The 19,967-nt window shown below is 34.0% G+C and overlaps 1 protein-coding gene across 1 annotated transcript in view; it reads right to left on the bottom strand.

Moving 5' to 3' along the window:
• Positions 1–4,610: 4,610 nt before the first annotated feature.
• The window catches only part of IGF1 (insulin like growth factor 1), a 55,033-nt gene continuing 39,676 nt past the window's right edge, over positions 4,611–19,967 (bottom strand). The window contains exons 3-4 of the mRNA XM_083812412.1: positions 18,559–18,740; positions 4,611–8,144 (exon numbers count right to left, since the gene is read on the bottom strand). Of these exons, the coding sequence (XP_083668538.1) occupies positions 8,085–8,144; positions 18,559–18,740 (242 nt within the window). The 3' untranslated portion in view covers positions 4,611–8,084. The remainder of the gene's footprint in view (positions 8,145–18,558; positions 18,741–19,967) is intronic.

Raw genomic sequence — 19,967 nt, 5'->3', positions numbered from 1 at the left:
ACAGAGTGACAAAGCCCTTTACTGAAATCAAAGTAGATAAAAGTGAAAATCAGTCAACTACCTCTTCCAACCTTTACCTACCATAAAAGCATATAAAAGCCTTTAAAAGCATGAATACACTATTATTTATGGAGCAGAGTTTAGTGTTGTAGACAGCTTGTAGAGAGAGGGGAAGAGAGTGGTCAAGATGGCATTAAATGAACTGCAAACTAGCAAAAATTCTTGATAATTTTTTTATATTTGTACATATTAGGAGCTCTGTTTTTTTGATTTATTGGTCATTACTAGAAAAGCTTTTAAGTGCTAAATGGGGAGGATAGCGCAACAAAGACATTGTTGAGGTATTTGGGGGATTCTGCAACACAATGATGTTACATACACAGTATGAAATATTATTTGTCATCAAGTAGTGACATTGTATTATGAGTAAGCACAAGAAAATAAAAAAGAAAGAATAAATCCAGTTAGAACTTCAATAGAGAGTTTAAATTGTTTTTAGTTAATGAACACTTAACACTTGTCACTGTTTGGTGATAATGACTTGAAATGTTAATAGTAGCATTATTCAGTAGTGAAATTGGAAATTCATGTATCCACATTCATGCTTGCATCATGGAAACCCCAGTTTTAGTCAGGATACCAGCTGAAGTCCAACAGTGAAGAAAGTGAGGATAGTTAATATTTCTATTTGGAAGGGTGACTTCCAGAAAAATAAGTGCTATTGATCTCTTCATTTAGCACTTTTGGGTGTCTTATGCAAATAATTTGGTAGGAGAGAAAGCCCATGTATGATATGATTATCAGCAGCAGGTGGTGCTGCTTCTTCTAGTTTAATTTTGTTTCCTAAAATCCTGAGGATTGATAAACATGTTTAATATTCAACCCAAAGATTCCAAGCATTAAGAAACTAAAATGGCACAATCACATTCTGATAAAAGCAACATGAAATATCAGACTACAGATAAAGCTGTTCAGAATATTATGAAGTATCAGTATGCTTTCAGTGGAGCACTTTATGACTATTGTTTGGTGAGACAGTTTAATCAGGCAACTATTATGATAATACAACTTTAACAATATATATTTTTTTCATCTTGCACTGGATTTCTATAGAATTCATTCAAACTAATTCCGTAGAAATGGTTATAAATCAAAAGGTAAGATTTATCTACTGTATCATGCAGTGTAGCTTGCATGTGCTTTATTATATTCAAACTTGTCTCTAAGTGGAAATAGTGAAGAGTATTATATTTCTTATATAGTATTTATTTCAAGCTGATTTGAAATTCTAATCTAAAATTTATTAAAAAAAAAAAAAAGGAAAAAATAGTGGAATTCATCCTGTGCATGAAATAAGGCCATTGTGCCTTACATTGATAGCACTTTAGTCTACTGGTCTTGGATTCTTTGCCTTTAATCATTACTGAAGTGGACTTTTTCATACCACAAAAAAGGTTAATGACAGTAAACCAGGAAAAATTGAACATTCATTTGATTTTAAAATGTACAAAGTTACATATTTCACTACAAAACATGAATTTCATGAAATCAGTTGTAATTATAGTTATCTGGTTAAACCTTTCTTTAACACAAGAGTACATAAAGCATGATTCTATTTACCAAGATAGAGGGCAGTTGTTTTTGTTCATCAGGTATTTTGTCGTTGCTTCTCAAGCAATGAGATGGTAGTAACGAATGTAAAATACAGTAAGGTAGAACGTCTTTGATTTAGTTAAAAAATGGTTCATACCTTTAAAATGTGAAAAAAATACCTTCCAACCACATTTATGCTGTTTCTTAAGAACATCTATCAAGTGTGAATGTAAATATTGTAAATGGGTGTATATAATATTTGTTTGTGGGAAAGAATGTTTAGCAGCAGAAGTGTGTTCATGATTTTATGACTATTGTGAGCCAAAGTAACAAAATAAAAAGTCATTGAAGAGATATCAAAATAGTTACAAAAAATTTGGTTATAGGAATTTACAGTACTGAGTCTTTTCCACTTCTGAAATATTTAAGGGTAATACAGGGAGACATGTTCTACTTATAAAGAGTATCTAATTGACAACTAAATAATTGAAGTTATATTATTAAATGTCAGAAATCTTCATTCTTCTCTGTTTGTATTACCCATTATTCTTACTTTGAAGGGATGCTTACACTTCAATAATCTCACTTAACAGAAGTCACCTTGAGAAGAATGAAATAAAATTCCTAAGTCAATATTTTCAAAATAAAGTACTCAGAGTTTGTATTTTACATCCATACTCAAACAGATGAATAGATTTGCATGATGACAGCAGAGAAGTGTCTTAAAATCAGGTGATTTCTTCAGGTGTGAAAAACAAATATAGGATCTAACTTGTGACACCCATTTTACACAATGTTCTTCTAAAATTAGATTCCAATTGGATTATTGAATATAATCCATAAGAAGTAATGTGTAAAAAGCAATAAATTCAACTTCTGCATGAGAGGAAAAAGAAGAAAAGCGTAATACACATGCACACGCACATGCACATACACATACACGCATTATAACAATTTATATATATATACATATATAAATATACATATATATATATACACACATACACACACCCTTTATGCAACTAATGTAAGATTTCCTAATGTAATATAAGCATCAGAGAGGTCCTTCTTGTTTTGGTCTCTGCTAGACTGGTATCTCTTTACTGTACTATATGTAATCAAGTTTCAGATATTCTTATAACACCCTTCATGTAAAAAAACAAAGAAGATTTATATATCAGATACTGTGCGTTTGGACAGTTCAAGTCCAGTAGAATATTACAATGCTGTGACAAGCAAAATGTATAGTGTAAGTTTAGAATGAGTAAAAGCTTTGTGTTAATGACTTTTTTCCTCTTTTAAAACTGAATCTTAATCCAGTTACTTTTTGTAATGCTACTTCCACACATGAATTGGATAATTAGTAATCTCATGAAGGCAAATTCTTTATTTTTTGTGGATTGTACCCAAGAGGAAAAATCTTAATCACTTGAAGGCCTCATCTCCTCCTCCTTACCCCTGCCCCCCAAAATCAAAACAAAGTGAAGCAAAGCAAAACACCCCCCCTAAACAAACAGACAAACAATAAAACTTATGTTGCAATAGTGTTTTAACAAGATTTGCTGGGGGAGAGGGAGGGAGGAATTAATGTTGGTTTTGAATAGAAGTTTGGCATTTGGAAGACTTATTTTTACTGAACAGTATCCTTAAAAGAGGGACCAGTATAGGTTGAGTCCCCAAATAAATTATTACTATTCCTTTTCAGACTAAAAATAAAACATTTTAAATATATTGATTATACCTTCATCAGAACATCAGTATTCTGTCTAGCCTATAGGTTCCAAGAATCTCTATTTGGGCTTAACTTACTATCATTAAAACAAAACAAAACAAAACAAAACAAAACAAAACAATGAAATGTGTAATTTTGCACATTAGGATGTTCATAGTGACCACATAAACTTTAAAAAAAAATTCACAGACTGTTAGCCATATATTTCAACTTTTTCTCACAATTTGAAACTGGTGAGAATTAAAAATAACATCAGTTTCACTTTAGGAACATTTTGTTCTTCATTCCTTGTCAACATCAGATGCATTTCTTTGTCCTATTTTTTTTTAAGAATATTTACTTTTGGGAGCATGCCATGAATGAGAAGGTAATCAAGTATAAAGAAAAACTTGTGCTCAATGAAGATCTTGATTGTATCATGCCATTGATGTTAAGCCAAACTCAACCCTTATTTCAGTCTAGAGTATGGCTTAAAAATCTTTGGTACGATACAGGATATCCAGTAATCTGAACAGACTTTCATTCATATCCATTGTTCCCTGACTTTAAATGCTTTTCTACATCTGTATTTCAGACTTGGAGTAAAGATTCAGAACTGCATTTCAAGTCTATGAACTTTTGTGGCATTTTGACTCTTATTCCTGCCCCATCTCCATTACTTTAAGATCTCTTTGCCATTTTCAAGTGATAAAAAGTTGAAAAGTTATGGCTAGTTGTATTTCTATTTTAATAACCATATCTATATAATTGTAATTTTCATACATTAAAAAAATATTTATGCTTTCTTTTATATTTTAGTCAAGTACTTTCTTAAACAAAACAATAGCACCACTTTGGCATTTTTGGCCAAATCAGTAAAAGGTAAAGCAAATATGCATACGCTTTTCTGAACTTGTCTTATCATGCACTTGCTTGTTAAAACAGAGCCGAGAAGACACGGTGCTTGCTTGGCCTAGAGTCTTCCTTAATCAACATCCTTGATGCTAACTCAAAAAGCAGTTTATGGGGCAACTGGAAACTACTTATGAATGGAATTCACTTCTGTAAAGAAAGCTTACCACTAATTTACTCATTTATCTTAGAAAACTTATTGGGAATGTAATCTGTCTCTGAAAAATGTAGCTACATTACTGTATCTACAGGGACTGAATGCAGTATCCCATTATTTGATTTTCTTTTCTTTCATTAAATGGTACAAATAAGACTCATACAAGTCTTTCACACAGATATATGTGTACATTTGTTAAGTACATTTACAGAAGAATATAGAATTTATTCACTTGCCATTCAAACACTTAATGATTAATTATGGTTACTATGGAGACAAGGCTCAAATTTTGCTACCTTGATGAAAAAGATATATTAACTTCAGTGGGTTTAGATGTGAAGTCCTTTTTGAACTAACTGAAAATAATGAAGCTTAATTCACTTTTTTTTTTTTTTTTAACTTCTGCACTTTAGCAACATTCTGTGTAATAATTGGAGTTTTATGTAAATTCTAGAATGTAAAAATCTGTGACTTGTGTCATGTGTTTTACATGACATGGAAGGATGGCCAGTAGGATTTTCTTTATCGCTTAAGTGATTTATGAGAATAAATTGTATCCAGTGGGAGCCCCGTTCCTAAATAACTGGAGTGCTTTTGAAAATCCAGCTGAACCCATCAATTTCTCTAATTAAGAAGTTTTTCAAGTCAGACTACTTGTACGTTTGGGAGGGAGATGTTTTGGCTCATGTTTCAACTTTAAGTAGCGGATTTATTGAGATTATTAAGCTAATGCAGCCCCTTTCTTTCACACTGGTTGGTATATCATGTGCTTACTGCCATATGACTGGAGAATTCTCATGCAAGTATGCATTCTCCATCTATGCATTCTCACCTCTACAGTGGTAGATTTAGTCTCCATTTTGTGATTTTTTATTTTTATTCTTTATCTTCTAGCAATGCCAAGTGTTGCTTTTGAAGTTTCATTTGAAGCTATTCCTTATTTGTTTTTTCCTTCAATAATTGTAATTTGTTTAGATGGTTGTCAAATTCTGATGTCAGGTATTGCTATGAAAGATACATGAGATACACAATGACATGAATGTGATTGCATGAATCTCAGGATGAGAACAAAATTTGGATTAATTTACAGGAATTAAGTGATAAAATGACCTATAGCTATCCAGAAAATCTTCTTAGCATTGCATCAGCAAAATGTTACCTATGAAGAAATTTTCCATCACAGAGATCTGAAAATTGCTTTTTGTGCTAATAGCTTTCCTCCCTCCTCCTCATAGAACTTCAGAACAGGTAGGGACAGAAGGAGTCAAGGTACACAAAATGGAAGAATGTATTATGTTTGTGACTTCAAAATAATGTCTTATTCTTAGAATGTGTTTAAGAATTCTTAACAGCTATTGAAATTAAAAACACTTCCCTCTCCATCCCTCCCACCAAAAAAAAGTCTGTTAAGAGCTGTGATAGATATCAGAATTGCTACCTCTTTGTATTGAATTGGTGGTAAATAATTTAGGTTTCCTTTCCCACCTACTTCTCTGTACCTTCTTCCTTTTTTCAACATACCTATCTCAGTCAGTGACAGCTGTGGCAGATTCTTTTTATTCATTTACTGTTCTGCTTTTACAATGTGATAGCAGCCTATTGTGCATATAAACATGCATTTCACAGAAAGTGGAGGGCTTAAAGAATTACACAGGAATACATTGCACTTTTCTTGGAAAAAATATAAAACCAAAATTTCCTAAGGGAATAAAATGGGAACAAGCAAATAATTTGTTAGACTTTTAAGACCTACATTTCCTATATGTTTCACAAGAAACTATTAAGGAGCTGTAAAACATACAATCTACAGAAATTCTTCTCATTTGTATTTTAATCAATTCAATCGTCTACTCCCTTGCATGTAGTAGAAGGTTAGGTAAGTTTGAGCCTTTGAAGAGAAATACTGCCTTTACAGATCTGATCTAATATCTCCCTAATTGCTTCCTTTATACAGTATTCTCTATGCCTTCTTTACAGGTGACCAAGGGATTCTTCTTCCTTTGTCTGAGCTTGCTTGCGTGCAGGGTGGTGAGGTGGAAGAAGTCGTGGAACCATGCAAAGGATGGAGCCATGCATTCTCCCCTGCCTCCTCTTCCTTTCTCACATACAGATTTTTGTTGTTCACCCTGGGACACTGTTGGCTATCCATCCACCTTATTGCATGGCTAATCTAGCACTGAATTGATTTACAAAAGTGGGGCATAGGAAACAGTATTATTCAAGTTAGAATCAGTGCATTACATATCAAGGTTTTATGACAGAGATTATCTGGAAATATGTATGTGTCTCCTGTAAGAATGCATGAAATGCTAGCTTAAGTAGCAGTCTGAAGGACGTTATGGTTCATGTCTTCTTGAAGACTTTCAACACTGTAATTTTGTGATTAGATTAGGTTTTTCTGATTTACAGAGAGATGCAGTGGCCTAATTAACAGTCAATTCAGTCACTTCAGATTTTGGGAAGAACTGAAATGGTAAAGAACATGATTAACCTTCTGTTACTTTTGAAGAGAATGCTGGTATTTGAGAAAGATTTAGGCCCTGATGCACTACACTTTGAAGTCACTTGAGGACTGTTTTATCATCTCCTCTGACCCTAGTCATTGATAATTCTGTTCATATAACTGTAAGAGAAAACACTACCATTTAAACACCTAAAAGGAAAAAGCAAATTTTTTATTTTTTTTTTAAGACGGGAAAGTTATTTTCATATTGGAATCTAAAGCCATTTTAGTTCATTTAACTGAATATTCTTAAAACTATTTTGTTATTTATTCTTCGGCTTCATATTTCCATATTTGCTTTTACCTATTACCGTTTTGGCCAGACCCTTTCATATAACAAACTATAAAATAGCACCGTTGTACTATAAAACAGAGATTTTTACATACTGTTTGATATATGTGTATTATTGATATGCTAAATTTTACATACTGCATTATATGGAGGAAGAAAGAAGTTACCTATACTGTTGCAAACAATTACCTGGAAGAATCATTAATGGTTTGAGAGCCTATGTATGCTTTAACTGCTTTTAAAATCTTTTGTCTCACAAATTGCAATTAACTGCATCTTTGCAAGAGAAAGAAAAATAAAACTGTATTAAAACAAATGTATCTATAACCCATATTCTGTCAAAATGCCACAGATGGAATTAATGGATGTTTAAAACTGTATATGTTACCTTACTGCTGCTGTTACTGGGAATGTCAAACTGTGCAAATATGAAGGGGTAGACAAACAATGTTATCAGACACTGTAACACAAACAGCCTGTTGCTTGTATAGAAGTGCAAATAAAAAAAAAAAACACCACTTAGACAAGGCTGATGAATGACTCCAGCAGCCAGTGTTCATAGGTTAATTTAGTGCAATTGGATCCATCAAAGGCCCATAAATTTGTAGGCTTTTGAGGGGCACAGGACTTTAAGAGATTTTGTGCAGGACATTTAAAACAGGTTAACAAACAGTAATATATCAACCACAGAATATGTTACCTCTGGGCTGGTTAAAACGTTCTGTTCTCTAAAAGACTTAATATTGGAATGTTTAGTTGCATTGTTCACTGGGAGAATGCCCATTGGTTGAGATTGCATCAAGCTTTTTAAACCATAGTTTTTTTTAAGTCTTCCGATGTTTAACAAATAATTTATTTACAGCAAAGTATCCTGCAGATGGCACATTCATTCTTCATTCTTGTGGATGGCATGTTCTTACATTCTGTAGTTTCTGTTTCCTGTGTTCCCTCTACTTGTATTCTTCAAATGCACTTCCTGAAGATGTAAAAGAAAAAAACAAAACAACAACAAAAATTTATTCCAGATGGGTTTAAATATTCTGTATTCTGAATGACCACGCAACATAGATTAGTGAGAAACCAGTTATCCTGGTTACCCTGAATGCAATGCTGGAGTTATTAGAGCCCTTCTGCCAGTTCACAGAGAACTTGACTATACAATATTTCTGTACTCTCATTTCCCCATTCTTCTAGGCATAAACAACTTTATTGCTGTCATTGTTGATCTGAGTAGTTACAACATTAACTATATTTTGCATAGTAAGGGTACACAGAGAAACCCTACCATACCGAAACTATTACTTTGGAGCATTTGGAAGAGGAAATCTTTTCATACTCGAACCTGGATGGGCTTAGATGTGCAGTAGGTACCAAAAATTTTCTTTCTTTTAGAACAACGATATTTGAAAAAGTGGGATGCATAAGGGCCAGGGAAGTTTAAAATTGCAGCTGCAGGATTTATGGATCCTCCTGGGCTTTGGTACCTAGTGAGTAGAGGTTTTCAAAATTGCTGAGTGGGACTCTGTTACCTACGTGTTGCATAAGCTGCATATTAGATGTGTAAGGTTTCTGTTGGATAAGGCCTTTAGTGGGATAAAAAGTGTGGGTTCACTGCAGGAACTGCAGCCAAATCATTTGTATTTTCATAACCAGAGTGATGTGCCAGGCAAATCAAGAGGGCTTTGGAATGAACAATACCCTCATTTCACTCTTTCCATACACAGGCCAGGTTCCAGAAGCACTGAAAGTTGCAATATACATCTTTTGGTTTGATTTTCTCATTTACCATGCTGGTAAATATTAGCTGGACTCAAATCTTTTCCCATTCTGTACCAGACTAGAGGCAGAATTAGCAAGTGACAACTTTTGTTTAACAGGAATTGTTAAAAGTCTGTTATCCTAAGAAAAAAAAAAAAGGACATACATAAAAAATCTCCCTGAGAAAAGTGAGGCTTGTTTATGTTGCTCTACCACTGTATTGTCTTCTATTTTATCCATAGAAAAAGAAATGTAATCTCCTCTAAACTTTTAAAAGTATTGAAAATACTATCTGCTTTTCCAATAGACAGAAGGAAAATGGGAGCTGATTTGGTGCATTATGGTAGTTTGTTTTGTTGTTTTTTAATGACTTCCTAATAATAAACAATAAAATATTCTATATACAAGTTTTCCATTGGCTTCTGGTGTCTATTAAACTTAAATCATAAACTGACAAAGGATCACAAAACTTAAGCTTGCATACAGCTTTCTGATTGTCACTGGCTTTAAATAGTGTTCTGATGGGTATGAGTTAAATTACTATTTTTAGAATATAAAGCCAAACCAAACTAAACCAACAAAACCAACAAGTACTATATTAATCATACCACCATCAAGTAATAACATTGAGCCAAACTAAAAATTATCATCACTGACAAGCCAAATTTGTTAATAATAAAGTATTCATAATGAAGAAATTTCTTTGTTGGAAATCTGTTATTGTAGATGTTCTTATCCCAAAATCCAACACTAAATGAGAAAGAGATGAATCATCTAGTCACTATTTCTGTGATCAGTTCAAAAGGATATGGGCTTGGGTTTGTCTTCATCAAATTTTACTGCTAGCATTATAGAATAATTTTCTTAGGATGGGTTGAATATAGAAACAAAAACTTCAACAGAATTCTGCTTATCCAGAAATTATCATTATTATCCCCCCACCACCACACACAAACGCACACACACATTGTTGTTTGGTCGCTTGTTTCTCTTCCAGCTTTTCTAAAACTACCCTTCTGTCTTTAGTTTTCCCTAATTTGTACCTTAGTTTTCACCTTGAAGCACTCATTCTGGATGAACCCCTCAATTTTCACCGATTTTCACTTAAAGCACCATTGCAGCACTTCTGAAGAGTCTTACACTGTTAAGGATCCTGCCTTATGCTACAAATGGTTTGTTTAACATTTTTTTCAATGATCTAGATGAGAGGATCAAGTGCAACCTTGGTAAGTTTGCCGACAACACCAAGTTGGGTAGGAATGTTGATCTGTTTGAGGGTAGGAAGTCTCTTCAGAGGGATCTGGATAGGCTGGATAAATTGGTCAAGCCTATTGGCATGACATTCAACAAGAGTAAGTCCTGAGTGCTGCATGAGTGACTGGAAAGCTGCCCAACAGAAAAGGACCTGGGGGTGGTGGTCGATGGCCACCTGAACATGAGGCAGCAGTGTGCTGAGGTGGCCAGGAAGGCCAGCGATGTCCTGGCCTGCAACAGCAATGGCGTGGCCAGCAAGACTAGGGAGGTGATTGTCCCCCTGAACTTGTCACTGGTGAGACTGCACTTCACATATTGTCTTCAGTTTTGGGCCCTTCACCACAAGACGGATATTGGGTTGCTCGAGCATGTGCAGAGAAGAGCAACAAAGCTGGTGAAGAGACTAGAAAACAGGAGTTGTGAGGAGTGCCTGAGGGAGCTGGGGCTGTTTAGAGAAGCGGAGGATGATGGGAGACCCCATCATTCTCTACAGATACCCGAAAGGAGGCTGCAGCAAGGAGGTATCTGTCTCTTTTCTCAGGTGACAAGTGAGAGGATGTGAGGAAATGACTTCAAATTGTGCAAAGGGAGGTTTAGATTAGATATTAGAAAGAACTTATTTATGGAGAGGGTGATCAAGCACTGGAAAGGGTTGTCCAGGAAGGTAGTGGAGACCCTGTCCCTGGAGGTATATAAGAGATGTATGGATGTGATACCAAGGGACATGGCTTAGTGATGGGACTCAGTTGGTCAGACTGATGGTTCAACTTGCTGATCTGGGAGGTTTTTTCCAAACTAGATGATTCTATGATTCTAAGTGTTTATCTCGTAACAATGCATTAAGAAGATGGTAATTCCTTGACTCATCTGCCTTGTTTTTTCCTCATAGTAACAAAGCAAAATAGCCTTATTACTGCTGCCACTAGGTTCTCCCTTTTGAGGAGAGCTCACCAGGATACAGGAAAAGAATTATAAACTACGTGCTATTTGCAAAAAGTCATATATTCTTGAAGGCTGCACACTCATGATCTAGAAGAAGAAAATTGAGAGCCTTATTATAAAACAACGGCTATTTTACATGTAAGTGATCAATTCTCTCTGCTAATGTTTTCTGACTTCAAAATGGCTTAACCATTGCAATAAAGCAAATACCATGATGCAGCAGGGTTTCAGCTCTGGCATGCAGATGGCAAAAGAGCTGTCATAACACACAGGCTAGCTTTGAAATTGAGGGGACATTGCAGTTTGCTTTAAGAACAGTTTATCTCCTGGAATCAGTGTTTTGATCCATAAATACATAGAAGTGGCATTGTTGGTTGTAGCATTAACATGCATGCAGGAAAGTCCTTTGACACGTATAACATATTTTTTCAAAGTATACCATGTTGAGACTCTTGAAAACAAGTGTGAATGCCTGAATCAGGATTTTAAATCTGCATTTACTCTGCTATAGAAAATTGTGCCTTATTTCTCTAGTCTTTGAAAAACGTAATTAAAAATAAATTTCCCATTTGTGATACTTGTTTAATGATCATGTCCTCTGGTCTCATATTTAGATCTGGACAAAGACAATAAGCATGTTAAGATGTCAGTTGCAAAACGTCAACTTTGCATAAGTCAGTTTGTGAACAGAGAAGTGCAGACTTCAAACCTACCACCTTAACCATGGATCTTTGGAGACAGTGCAGCATTAATATTAGGATAACGACTGCCCCACTGACAATGAAGATCACTTAACTAAGTTGAAGATTACTGGGAAGCATGCAGTATCAATCTTATACTATTAGGATGGACTTTCAAACTTCATATTGGCATTAAAAGATCTCTTGCTTTATTGATAATAGATGGGAAGTATAATGTTTGTAGTTTTCTGTAAGATATGATATCTTAGCAGTGAGCGAAGGTCTATCTGAAAGCTTTTTACTTTTGTGGGCAGTGTGGTCAATAACAAAATAATAAGACTGTAAAGTAAGCAATGGGTGGAAATAATTTTCTGAAGTGAAAGAGGCCAAGTTCTGCTTTCAATTTTTTTTTGAAATTACTAAAGTGAAGAAGCCACGTTCTGCTATCTGTTACACCTAAAGCTTCCCTTGCTGTCTTTGATAATGTAGCATGGATGTACAACAAATTAGGATTTGCCATTGTGCATGTTTTGGTCTGTAAATGTACCTGTGAGTTGATAGAGAGCCAATTACAAAAGATACTGTCAATCTTAGAAAGAATAATGTGAAATAATGCAATATGCTTTCTATTTTCTTAATGACATTTTCATAAAGTAAAAATATTAACATATTTACCCCTCTCTCTCAGTTCTGCTTACTATTTATTTAAATTTGAAGATTAGATAAAATCTGAAAGGATTTTGGCTAGCATCTGATCTTTTGAGAGAATCCAGTTCCTATTGCTACTTTGTTGATAATACATTTATGTGTATTTTCCACAAATAAGGATTAAAGAAGGATAAAGAATAAAAATTTGAGGAAGACCAAAATTATATCATGAGGTACACCTCTTTGGTCTTTTTGCTTAGGGTGCAAGGAAATGGCATGAAATTACCCTTTTTTTTTTTTTTTTTTCTTTTCCTCTTCTTTATTTACTGGATTTCATAATCAGCCTTTCCAGTATTGACTTCATGTGTTAATTCTCAAGGTGTCTTGTAGTCTTAAATTGATAAGAACTTTTTGCCACTGGTTTTATGACACTGCTTAATTCCAATTCACAGTCTTCCTTTATATACACAATTATTGTGGAAATAGCTTGATTTCCTTTTCTTGAACAGAGAACAGTTGTTTTTCAAAGTTCTGTTCAACAGTTTTCCAAACTACTGTTAAAAATCATTTCACTTAAGGATAAATACACTAAAACTTTTTTTTTTTCTTTTTTTAGCATTTCTCGGAAAATAGAATAATGAAAGAAAGAAAAGCTAGATGAAACCATGTACACTGAAGATAGAAATTAATTCTCCTTCTTGTTCCTCTTTCACACAGTTTAAAATACTAGACATAAACTTAGTGTAAAAATTGATGAAACCATTACTCTGCCTTCCAGTTCAAAACCTGAAAGTTTCTCCCTCTTCCTTACTCCTGCCTCACTAGCTGATGTATTTGCTCATTAAATGAGATTCTAATCTGAAAACAAGGTCATCAATTGTTCTCATAGTTTTAGGAGAAAGAAAAAATCTTGATCTATAATGTGCTTTGGTTTTACACCTATTCTCTTTGTTAAAAGTACAGGAACATCTCTCTTAGTTTTAGAAATGTGCTGACATATGATTAACGTGTGTCCTCTTTATGAATGTTTGTTTATATATATAACTAACTGCAATTGAGGTAGATTTTTATAATGGATTTGTGATATGCAGTTGATTTCCTATTTTTAACCATTCTGGTGAGATGAATAGTTAGTATATATATATCTAAGCACCTTATTTTTAACACTAACAATTCTAACAAAGCTTTTAGCAGAGTATTCAAGTAATGAGCAAGTGAACAAAGCAAGCTTTGGATAAACAGAATTGATGAGTAATCATTTAATGACTGGAAAAGAGATCCTGGAAATTGTTTGGATTATTCAATCAAATCTTCATATTTCCCTTATTCTTTTAAAGAATAAGGAATTACTTGCTGGATTCTGATCCTGCAAAATTTTACTATTTGTTTAAATATGCAAATATTTTCATAAATCTTATTTCTATGGAATTTTAACTGTTTGGTTTACTGGGGTCTTGTTTTTGAATACTATCATAATTAACGTAAAAAGGTGAACTACTAAATTTCAGTAGCTTTGGTTAGAAGCAAAGGGATTTTAAAGTGATATTAAATTCTCTGAAATTCAAGGTTTTGAGGAGGCTGAAAATAGTTTAATGAAGGTCAATTAAGCAAAAAATAAAATAAAATAAAATAAAATAAAATAAAATAAAATAAAATAAAATAAAATAATAGAGCTGCAGTAAACTAAAAAGCTTTATTTTGAGATTAAAATGTTTTCCTTTGGAAAAAACAAAATATTCAATTCCAGCAGTTCCATTGTGAAAAATCTGACTTTTGCTTTTCAAAAGATCTTTTTTTTTTTTTTTTATTCAATGTAATAATGAGATATAGAAAAGCTAATGAATATTAGTAATATAAAGTATACAAATCAAATTAAATAAACAAAAGAAAGGAAAACAGTCTTTATGGCCTTGGCCTCAGCATTGCAATGGAATGTAAGATAATTCTATTTCCCTTACCTAAACAGTCCAGAACAGTTGGTCTGAACATTTTTAATTTATTATTATGTTTTTTTTTTCACTCTGAACAATAAACTGAAAATCAAGTTAAATCACTTAGCTTTCCTTAAGGAACTTATTGGAGAAACCAATTTCATTACTTCTAGTTCTTACATATTCTATGCCATTTCTGTATTTCTGGACAGCTGCTGTTGTACTAAGGAATCTGAATGATCAGGGCAACATACTCTAGAACACAGAGTATGTTGAATGGAGATTATAGGGATAAAGCCTATTCTGTTTTACCATTGCAGATCACATTCAGAAGAAGAGAACCAACAGATGTAAACAGCTTACTAAGTCTTAGCCAGCTATGTTGGTTTTGCATAATTGCTGTTGCAGATATGATTGTTACATCTACATATCATGGCTACTGAAAAAAAAATATTTTTACATTTTCTCATTGACCAACCATTGTCCAGTTGCCGCCAAAAATTAGAAGATAACATCTCTTCTGTTTCAGCTTCTGAGCATTTAAAAGCAGAGCTGCTACTTCAGTATGGACTATCACGTTCCCCAGCTTGGATCAGTTGTTCTACACTGGCGAAAACAATTTGAAGGCTCAAAATGCATTTCAAATTGCAATTTATTTATTTATTTTTTCATTACACACGGCTGCTGACCCAGACAGGTTTGGTGACCCCTGTAGGCTATGACTCAAAGAGCATAAAATATTTCTGGGAGTAGCGGAGATGCTTCTTTTGAAGTAGGGCACACATGCTCTAGTGAGAGTTTGGTATCCTTTAGATAGATGTCTGAGAAGGATGTTTGACTGCTGGGCACTAACAAAAACTACATATTTCTGTAGTTCACAACTTCCTTAAGGCCCATAGTGCTGAAATCCAGCTGGAAAGATAATCTGAGTTATCCCATCTGTTCACTAGAGACTTTGGAGTGGTGAGCCTGTAGCTATAGCATTGTGCTCTGAAGCATGCTTCATTTCTCTGTGCAAGCAATTATGCATGTCTGGTGCATTCATTGGCTGCCCCAGTTTAAGGTAATTTTGGTGTAGGCTGACTGTGAAAGAGCAAATAAAGAGATGGTGAAAGTTGGGTATCTAAATTAGGATAGAGTTAAGGTTGGATATGTGCTCCATTGTATACAGCAGCTGTGGTAATAACAAAGTGCTTCTAAATACCTTCTTTTTATTTTTATTTTTGGTGAATCAGTGAAGTATGTTTTGTGTAATATGTATATTAACGAAGTATTTGGTTTTTAGTTTTCAATATACCTTTATATTTATTTGTGAATAAAGGTCTTATAACAGGAGAAATAACAGTCCTGTAGAGAAAGAAATATTTTGTTTGTTAGCTACAAACAAACAAAACTCTACACACACAGTCTCTGTAATTGGATTAAATCTGGTTTTTGATGCTGGCCTTACATCAGCAAATAGGCATTTGGGGATTTCCAGGCCACATTAATCATTCAGTGCCTACTCCTCATTATTCAGATTCGTGTGTGTAATGTAGTACATTTGTTCATAATGAAATGACTAAAGATCAGCATCAATATGACTTATAAACAGAAGAACAACCCTCCTCTACTGAAATAAGTTTACCAAAGTTCTACCAAATTGTGCATAGGAAGAATGATCTGTTCAAGGACTTTAGAAACTAGACCATCTATAAAAATACTTAAACCAAAGCCAAAATCCGTGATTTTTCTATTAAAATGGGTTATGAGCAGATGCCAAAAAAACCTACATTGGTAGCATGAAAGGCATGAAAACCTAATTGTGCACAAAATCTGAGATGTTCTGCTTGACAGAACATATTATATGGTTCACTTAATCCTGCCTTAAATGCTATACTGAAATAAGAAAATGCAGAGATCACATATATTATCTTACATATATAATTCTGTATATATGTATAAGATATATGTCATATATAAGATAATATTCACAGAGAAAATATTCTAAAGCAGAAAAAAAATTGTTCAGCTTGGAAAAATAATTTGTCTTTGGTATTTTTTTTTGTTGTTGGTGTTAAAATCAGTAAATATCAATGCTATGAATTAGCTAAATATATTCATACTGGGGGAGCCTATCCAAAGAAAAAGCATGGCATTGTCTTTCTTTAATGGAGGCCTGTACACTGCAAAAAGAAAAAAGAAAGACACAACAGTTATATGAGAATATGTATTAGAGCTTTTTCACATAGTTTTTTCTTAATGCGTTGTTTCATTTAACTATATATTCCTTATTTACCATAAATCTGAATTATACTTCCTCCTACCCCTTCTGTATTTTTTATTTCCTCAATCTAATTTTACCCATGAACAGAGGTTAAGGAAAATTTCATTTTTTTTCCCCATCAGATTTCTATTATTTTATTGCCAATTTCCCATCAAGAAGCACTTATAATTTTTCTGCTTCTGTTCACCTCTCTCCTTTTCCTGTACATATTCTTCAATAGTTTTCTTTAATGTGAATTTTTCTCTAGTTTTGTTTTGTCTTCCCTTACCTCAACATTCTATGTTTTATGTGTGATGCAACATGGTTCATTCAGTCCTTCAATATTTCTCATTTTCTGAGCCTTTGATCTAATTCCTTTTCTTTTATTTTCCTCCCCTCTTCATTGTCTTTTTGTTGTCCTTTTCACCTCTTGCCTTCTCTCCTTTTCATTTCCTGGATGCTTTTTTCCTGCATCTAGGTTGTCTCAATTACTACATACTCCCTCTAATTTTTTCCCACTTACAGTTCCCTTTTGAACACCCCCTTCTCTGCTGCTGCTCAAAGATACAAGGCCTTTCTTCTGACCCTTCTAGTTCATAAGGAAAATATTTCCCTGTCTGTCCTTTTACCAGATAAAAAGACATCTGTCTAAAGAATGGCATCATTCTTGGCCCTCCAAGGAAAGTGGTATGTTAGTGGTATCTATCAGAGGGCTAACAGGTATCTTCTCTCCTTTCACTTGGCATTACAGAATGTTTTACCCATCACCCAAGTAACAAGTATGGGAGGAAGCACAGAGATTACTGGCCAAGCTTGTTTTCTTTCTTTTTGTCTTTTTCCACAAGCCTTAGATATCTGTGTGCCCAGATAGGAATAAACCACAGGGTTTTCTTGTCCATTGTTGAGCTCTACCTGAAGTAGACTTCACTTGTTGTCATGTGAGTCTTTTGAGATGTTAATGTCTAAGGTGATACTTCCCAAGAAGAAGCATACAGCCATTCCTTTAAAAGGTTGAACACTCTTGAGGAAGAGGTGAAATGGGTTCCCTTTTATGGATTAGTTTATAGAAAAGAAATGGATGCTGGAACTATTACAACTGTGAACAAAAATAAAATATGTCACTGGGGGTTTACAGAAGATGACAGATAACATGTAAAATAGATACTCAGAACTCAAATGGAAGAGACAGTTGGAAGAGAGCTTAATGGTAGCTTAGTCTAAGATCTGTTACCTAAACTACAGGCTCTGTTGAGGATAAATGATATTTAACTACATATATGTACAGTATCTAATACAGCAGGGTGAAATATCTGGATACACTGAACTCCAGAACTATACAAATTATAACAATGAATATTTGAAGTGCTTGGAGAACATACATTTTAAACATTAAATAGTTAAAATTAAGCATGTAATGAATGTAGTGACTATCAAATTCATTTAGTACAGGTAAATAAAAAAATAAAAACCCAAAATAATGATGAAACAAAAAAAAAAGATTGTTCATTTACACAATAAAATGAATAACAGAAGCACTCATGATCACTCATTCTACCTCTTCTTTACAAAGAAGGATGAGTGAGTAGTTTGTGGATAGATGAGTATATAAACACTCAGTTTGGTTTCTTTTTGAAGGAACTTTTAGGTGCTATTTATGATTGGATGATGTGAGTACTTGTCAGTTAATACCCAGAAACAGGATAAAATCTCATAATTACTAGCTTAGCAAATCCATTTTTTTATTCTAAGAGGTGAGATAGAACACTTCATCTCCTCCTTATTTCCTGCCGTGGACGCTGTTTTCCAAAAACACACTAAATGTCACTGTCCCTAGCAGGTAGAACACATCAGTTGTTTGCTACGTTACCAGCCTTGACACAATTTCCCTTCCCTAAAATAGATAGAGCATTTTATTTTTTTGGCCTGGCCTACCTTCTGTGCTTTTGGCATATCAGTGTGGCGCTGAGCACGTACAGAGCGTGCAGACTTAGGTGGCTTTATTGGAGCACAGTACATCTCCAGCCTCCTCAGGTCACAACTCTGGAAGCAGCATTCATCCACTATTCCCTTGTGGTGTAAGCGTCTACTGCTGGATCCATACCCTGTAGGCTTACCTATTCAAAACACAAATGGAAAGTTTTTATGTTAGAAAGAAAATGCAAAGATCTCAGCAGCATTCATATTAAGTTGCATTATTTTAACTGAATCACCAATGATAGTTGTAGAGGCTGCCTGTGTGTATCTGTTCTAAGACAATGTCCTTAGATACAGCTTCCAAAGATATTCCTGGAAATGGCCAGCTTGGATCTTTGTCTATGGATAGCTGCTATTTAAGCATTTGAGCAAACTTATATCTTCTTAGAAGAGTATTATTAAAACATTTTCTTGAACTGTCTTGGCATTGAAAATGGAGAGGAAGGAAGCTATAATCTGGCAGTTAGAAGCCTTGCAAAGGGAATTTACTTTTTAGCTTTTGGATGAAATCTAATTATTGAGCTGATTGAAGTAGCTGGTGTTTAAAGATCATGCCTGTGTAGTAGGCAAGTATTTTCTATTGAAAAAGGCTTCATTGAGCCACTATATGAAGATAGAGTATGCTCCAAAGCGGAAATAAATACTGTATACAACTACATAGGGTCTGAGATCTGCAAGCCCAAAAACTAATGGGAAGCAGGAAATGAGGTAACTCAGTAACTAATGATATGCAGCAAAAATAGGGTGATGGTTGATGGAACAGATACAGACAGTGTTTAATATTGTATAGCTTTACACAAGATGGAAAATTGGACTGACATAACATGATTGTTCCTGTGTTTTGTGTTTTTACAGGGCATCTGTAGGAAATACTTGATTTGTTTTTTAATTGCATTTTTCACTCAGCTACATTAAAGGGTGACATTTTCATTTACAGAACTGTCAAACTGTCTTCTCTCTCTCTCTTTTTTTTTTTTTTCCTTTTTCCCTGGGATTTCTGATTTCTTTAGTAACTAGAGATTTCACTGCCATACTATGCAAAGATTACACACCCATTATTTCCTGGGCTTGTTTGAATAAAACCCAGTTGGATGTGTGGTTGTTCTATTATGATATTAGAAATGAATGAACAGTAAATTCACACACACACACAAAAAGCAGTTGCTGACTTACTACATCTATTTTTAAATTCTGGTAGATTTTGGTTTCAGACAGTAAAATTCTGAAAAGATTAAATGTTTTGTTTTGACATTTTCAGCATTAAATGTTTCCATTTAGACATGATACATATTGGATAAAACTCCAAAATACGGAAAAAAATGAAAGAATATTGCACCAAAAGCCAAAAAAACGAAATAACTTGATTC

This window comes from Anser anser (genome assembly GCF_964211835.1).
Source record: "Anser anser genome assembly, chromosome: 1".
Lineage (NCBI taxonomy): Eukaryota > Metazoa > Chordata > Aves > Anseriformes > Anatidae > Anser > Anser anser.
This window is presented reverse-complemented; position numbering and strand designations above follow the sequence as displayed.